This window comes from Hemitrygon akajei, chromosome 5, assembly GCF_048418815.1.
Source record: "Hemitrygon akajei chromosome 5, sHemAka1.3, whole genome shotgun sequence".
NCBI classification, from domain to species: Eukaryota; Metazoa; Chordata; class Chondrichthyes; order Myliobatiformes; family Dasyatidae; genus Hemitrygon; species Hemitrygon akajei.
Genome location: NC_133128.1, coordinates 83,854,592 through 83,861,040, shown reverse-complemented (window position 1 = coordinate 83,861,040; position 6,449 = coordinate 83,854,592). Strand labels below are relative to the sequence as shown.

The 6,449-nt window shown below is 41.0% G+C and overlaps 1 protein-coding gene across 1 annotated transcript; it reads left to right on the top strand.

The window, feature by feature from the left end:
- Positions 1-688: 688 nt before the first annotated feature.
- LOC140727328 (putative potassium channel regulatory protein) lies at positions 689-5,040 on the top strand. Its single transcript, XM_073044594.1, has 2 exons — positions 689-1,456; positions 3,969-5,040. The coding sequence occupies exons 1-2, from the start codon at positions 888-890 to the stop codon at positions 4,231-4,233; spliced, it is 834 nt and encodes a 277-aa protein (XP_072900695.1). The 5' UTR covers positions 689-887; the 3' UTR covers positions 4,234-5,040.
- Positions 5,041-6,449: the final 1,409 nt, after the last annotated feature.

The window sequence follows — 6,449 nt, the reverse complement described above, 5'->3', positions numbered from 1 at the left end:
CCTGCTAGAGCCCTGGTACACTGTTGCCATACTGGGGAAGTAGTAGATACAGCCCAATCCATCAGGGGTAAAGCCCTCTCCAGGCCATGCTCTCTCCTCACTGCTACCAACAGGAAGAAGGCACAGGGACCTCAGGACCCACACCACCTAATTCAGGGCCGTTATTACCCTCAACCATCAGGCTCTTGAACCAGAAGGGATAACTTTACTTGGCCCATTACTGAATTGTTCCCATAACCTATGGACTCACTTTCAAGAACTCTTCATCTCATGTTCTCGATATTTATTATTTTAGGTTTTTTTTACTGTTTGCGCAGTCCGTTGTTTTATTTGTACGTTGTTTGTTCGTTCTGTTTTGTGTGGTCTTCCATTGATTCTATAGTGTTTCTTGTATTTAGTGTGAATGCCTGCAAGAAAATGGATTTCAGTGTTTGTATATGGTGACATATATGTACTTTGATAATACATTTCTGTTTAACTTTGAACTATTTATCTTTACATTCGCTGGTATTTTAGCCTGTACAGTTATTTTTAAAAATGGAAACACGTTGTTCTTGCAGCAGAAGTCACCACCTAATTTACCGCGAAGCACGCCAAGTTGAATTTCATTGGGGAGGGGGTCAAGTTTTGCACCGTAGTATATACACCACCTATAAAGATCTGAGGGATGTCAATACTGGCAATATTTGATGTTGTATATTGGGAATCCCTCACACTAACTCTTTCGTGATAGTACTGGCATTATGTTTACTGCATTGGGCTGCTAGCATTATGTTTACAATTAGGTCGCTTAGCAACAGCAAGGACGAGAGAACAAAGACTTTAATCGTTGCATTCTCCAGATGGAGCTGCACTGAGTGGGTCAGAAATCCCCAAATTTGTCAAGAATGAATAAGGCAGAGGTTGTGATTCTGAATGTTGGGGGTATAAAGTACTCCACATTTGCAGGCACCCTCAAGAGGTACCACGATTCCAGGTTAGCACATGCGTTGGAAGGAGGTGATCCCGATTTCCGAATAATCAACGGACAAATTTTCATTGACAGGGATGGTAGTCTGTTTCGGTACATTCTGGATTTCTTGAGAACTCGACAGCTCGATCTCCCTTCTGCATTCTCGGATCACGACAGGCTGGTGAGGGAGGCAGAATTCTACAATTTGCCTTTCTTGGTTGAATTTGTCAAGCAGGATCGGCTGAAACAAAAGTTGGAAATCTTGGAGGTGAGATACTCCCTGCAGGAAACCTACTCCTTCTTCAGAGTTTTCTGTTCCTGTAATAGTACCATTGAAACATTAGCTGGACGTATTATGGTGTTTGCAGAACAGCCTGGCCAGAATTGGAATCATTCCTCAGTTCAGAGACCCTTGGTTTTGATTCCATTGCAGAGACCTTCTCACCACGATCTCGTCTTTCAATGTGGAACCGATTATTCAGTTGGAGATGAGCTTTCAACAAGGTAAATAGCTGGATCTGCAAAAGCTGATGCTAGATTGTGTTGCTTTTTCTGTCACTGAGAAACTTAGGTGTAACGTGTGGTTGAGAGCATTCCTGACCCCGCCCACCCATCAGCACCGAACCCAGCGATGGGGGGGGGGGGGGTGGTGAGGGGCAAAAGCTATGCAACTGGGGACTAGATTTGAACAAGCAGTCCAAATATCATTAGGTCAAGGATCCATTCCGAGGCCGAGTAGTCATTCTTAACTCACTCCTACCAGCAGTTTGTTTATGGCAGGCCCTTAAAAAGTGTGACCATTGCATCAGCCTGGGAATATAGAGGTTACAACTCTATATACAGGAACAAGGAGATAGAGTGTATATCTGAAGGGGCAGGGCAATTTGAGGAAGCTATTAAAAACCAGATTTCTTTCTGCCTTCTGTAAATAAAGACATAGAATACAAAGATAAGGAGTTTATGTGGAACTTCTATAAAGCAGGGGTTTGGGCCATTGTGAGTATCTCACATCACTGCACTAAAGGAAAGTTATGACTGTCCTGGACAGGGATTAATTATTGTGCACCTCACTCCTGGGTGGGAGAACTTAAGTAATGCAGATAAAGTTCAGAAGCTAGGATTGTTCTTGCAGAAGATAGGATTGAGGGATGACTGGTGAAGGTAATCAAAATTATTAAGGGTTTCTGGAACAAATGACAGAATATTGAATTGAGGATTGTAGTGTTAAAATAAGTGGTGAAACAGCCATGACAGTCTTAATAATTCATTGATCAGGAATGTGCTGCCTGAAGGAATGCTGGAGGCAATTTCAACCAGCTAAACATGATAGAGAAAGGTCAGGGAAATAATAGCTGACTAACAGGGCTATATAGATGGCTCAATTAACCAGATAATCTCCTTCCAGGCTGTAATAATTTGGTGAATATAATAAAATCCCTTATAGTATTTTTAAATGTATAGGACTACATTTCATTACCTTTTGCTTAAAAATACATTTAAAATATAGTCACTCTTCTATTAAAATATAGAAATGGTGGTAATCAATTAGTGTTGACCTGATCTTGCTGAGTCTGGTTGTACCTGTATTTGGTAGGCACTTCAGGAGAATGCTCAAGCTTTTTTTTAAAAAAAGTGCCACAACATCTCATAAACGATTTTATTTTTATTTGCTATCACTCAGAAGTCACTTGAATTTCTTCTACAGGATTCAATTACTTTTGGCTTTGAAGGCACCTTATTGCAAATGCATTATAAAGATACTAAATCTTCAAACGCCTCAGAGCTAAAGTTTTTGACAAAGTTTTGCATGGTAGGCTGTAAGACAGAATCACATGGGATTCAGGGTGAGCTAGCCAACTCGATACAAAATTGACTGGGTAGAACGAGTTACAGAATGGTAGCAGAAGGTCGTTTTACAGATTGGAGACCAGTGATATGGTGTGCCACATGAATTGACACTGTGTCTTCTGTTGTTTATCATCTAAATTATCAACTGGATGACACCAAAATTGGTGGGAAGATGGACAGTGAAGATGATTACCTAAGGTTACAAAGGTTCTGTATCAAGTGGGAAAGTGGGCAAATGAGTGGCAGAGGAATTTAACTTGGACAATAACAGTGATGCATTTGGGAATTTCAACCAAAACTGGACTTACACAGGGCTTGGGTCTATTGCAAAACAGAGAGATATAGGGGTACAATAACATGGTGGTTCCTGAAAGTGGGGACACAGATAAACAAAGTAGGAAAGAATGCAAATGGTATGCTTATACTGTATTAAATGGGACAGAGTACAAGAAATGGGTCATCATGTTAAGGTTGTATGGGAAACATAAGACTGCACCTAGACTATTGTGTGCAGTTCTGATTGCCATACTTTAGGAAGGATGTGCTTAAGCTGGAGATGGTGAAGAAAAGATTACAAAGGATATTGCCAGGAAGCAAGGGCCTGAGCTATGAGGCAAGACTGGATAGGCTGTGTCTATTTGCCCTGGCACTAAGGAGGTCGGCAGATGACCTTATTGAGATTTATAAAAGAATGAGGGGCGTAGATAAAGTCACAGTCTTTTATCCCAGGATAGGGAAGTCTAAAACTAGAGGGAAACTATGGTTAAAGGTGAGAGGGGAAAGATTTAAAGGAGGCCTGAAGGGCAAGTTTTTCAGACAGAGGGTGATGGGGATATGGAATGAACTGCTTGAGGAAGTGGTAGAGGCAGGTACAATACGTTTAAAAGACTTTTGGACAAGTTCATGGATAGGAAGGTTCAGAGGAATATGAGCCAAAACCAAGCAAATGGAGCAGCTCAGGAAAGTAGCTTGGTCAACATGGATGAGTTAGGCCAAAATGCTTGTATCCATGCGCTATAACTCAATGACTCTGACTCTAGTAGTAATATATCGTTTGTAGGTCAATAAAGTGTCATAATTCAGAACTTTCCTCTAAATTTATTGAGTATCTTTTGTGATTAACAATCATGTATTCCCTTAACTGAGAGCATTAAATTATCTATTTCAGGTATGTATCTATCCAGCCAGATGAAAGAAAACTTACCAATGGCTCTAATGTCCTGGGATTACTCATAGACACTTTACTGAGGGAAGGTTTTTGCCTTATAAGCACGAGGACAGTCTCTCCCACTGAGAAGATTGAATGTTACACATTCGAACGAAACAGAAGAACTGAGTATCTCAGTGCATCTATTGGGCAAGGAGGAGCAAGTACCAACATAGTTCGTTTTCAAGCAGAAATGCCACAGAATAGGAGGAGCTACAAAATATAGGAACTATTAATGAGCAGGAGAACGGATTGCAACGGGACCTATTTTTTGGTCTCATGACAAGATGAATTTTTTTTTGGCTTAGGTAATGCCTTGGAAGCCAAAATTAACACAAAGGGGGGGAAACGGTAGATACTAGAAATCTAAAATAAAAACAGAAAAGGCTGGAGATACTCAGAAAAAAAGTCAGTATATGGAGAGAGAAAACAGTTAACCGTTGAAACAGACGATCTTTTATCGAATGATATGAAACGACTTTCTCCAGTAGGCACTGAGCATAGTTCCCCCACCTCCAAACTTTAACCAGAACATCAGCAGGGCAAAACCTAGAAGTTTTAGAAATTGGCAAATAGCAGCTTAAACAGCAAGAGTTCTGCAAGAATCTCATTGGCGTGGAAGAGGTAGTAGTGAAAATATTTCACTTTTGGCATCTCTGCCAATGTCTGCTGTATGGAAAGCAAACAAAATCATCACTTGGCTTTAATAATTACGGTAACAACAATTAGTACTTTAATGGGCTCTAGTATTGTGAAGTTTGGCTTCAGCTGCAATTACAACTTACTCCAATCAATGAAGATGTGCAAATCACACAATATCTCTCACTCCATGCAAAGAGAAATTAATGATTAATGAACATACTGAATTATGTAAACTACGTAATTCAGATTTACGCAGCGAATGCGTGTAATGTAGTTATCATTGATTTTACCAGGTCCAAGATTCACACATGTATCACAATCTATTTCCTTCGAGTGACCTTGATGGGTGCAAAAGTTGGAGGAAATTTAATGGCACGCTGCTGGATAGGAAGAAAATTAGATAGAACCCCCCCCCCCCAAAACAAACCGCATTCCTAATCCACGGGACAATCCAATGTCCAATTAACCTACCCAGTGTGTCTTTGGAATGTGGGAGGAAACCCACGCATTCCACGGGGAGGACGAACAGGCAGACTCCTTGGAGAACAGCGACAGAATTGAACTCCGAGCTTCAGAACTCTTCGAGCTGTAATAGTATTGCGCGGGTATTGTCTTAATCTGCTTTAAAATGTAGGGAACACGGGAACCTTGATGGTGTTCACATCATTAAATGGAACCACCGAAAGAGATGGTAAATTCCATTAACTCTGACGAAAAATGCACGGGATGGTGATGCGTGGTGGTGATGGGAGTACCGGATACACATGGAATACTTCGAGGGAAGGAGACGTATCGAGCCAACACAGTATGGGTCATCCGTGTATGCAGTGCAAGCGGGAACACAGGCAAAGAACGGATGATGTGGGCCGAGATACTTGCACTTTGTCAGGCACATCATATATCTTTTAAGTTTCACAACACCTATTACTGTGTAGATCAGATTGTACTGCTATTACCAATGCTTCTAGACTTTTGGAAGACGCAGTCTGTTCCCGGCCGAGATCATACTAGAATCGAGCAAGAATCTGTCAAGAGAGTAAGATTTTGGATGGTCTGAACGGAAACAGAAAGAATGCACATTCGGTTCTTAAAAAGCTTAGAGTCGCATCTATGCTGTTTCACAGCAGTCAGGCAGATCGTCAATGTGCCGTGCATTTCCAAGTGTAACTAAATTAGTAATTTACATTTCCCAGTGTGCAGAACTCTCTCATAACTCCAGCTTTAATAATTCTACGAATAGCAAGTAATTGGTGTTTCCAAAGTTTATCAGTGTTTTAACCATAAAGGAGAAATGTTTTACTCCCTTCAATCCAACGGTGAACTCGCGCTCTTTAGTCCATTCAGAACAGTTAGTTTTAATTACACAATTTATTCCCCCCCCCCCCCACTCAATTCCCTTTCGAAGGTGCTCCTAGATGGGTGGGTAATGCGTGGGTGGAGGTAGAGCGAGAAGGAGCTGAAACATTGGGGTTGAATTCAGTTTTTGCAGTAATGTAGGCAGTACATCACTCCATCTTTGGTCTGTTGGAAATCGCTGCTGTGTTTGTACGAAAAGGAACTCCATCAAAATAAGTATCCTATCCCCCTTTCGATGCGAAGGTTTACTATTGCTCAGCTGAAGCGAATTGTTTGATTCCTGTTAACTATCCTAGTGACAGTCCCGCTAGAATTCAACTATTATGTGAATAACATCGATAGAGTATGTATTATTTAGATCAAATGGAGTGGGCTGCATTATTTATAACATTAACAGGAGGCTGGTCTTCCATCCAATAATTTATTATCAGGGCTGGGGCACCA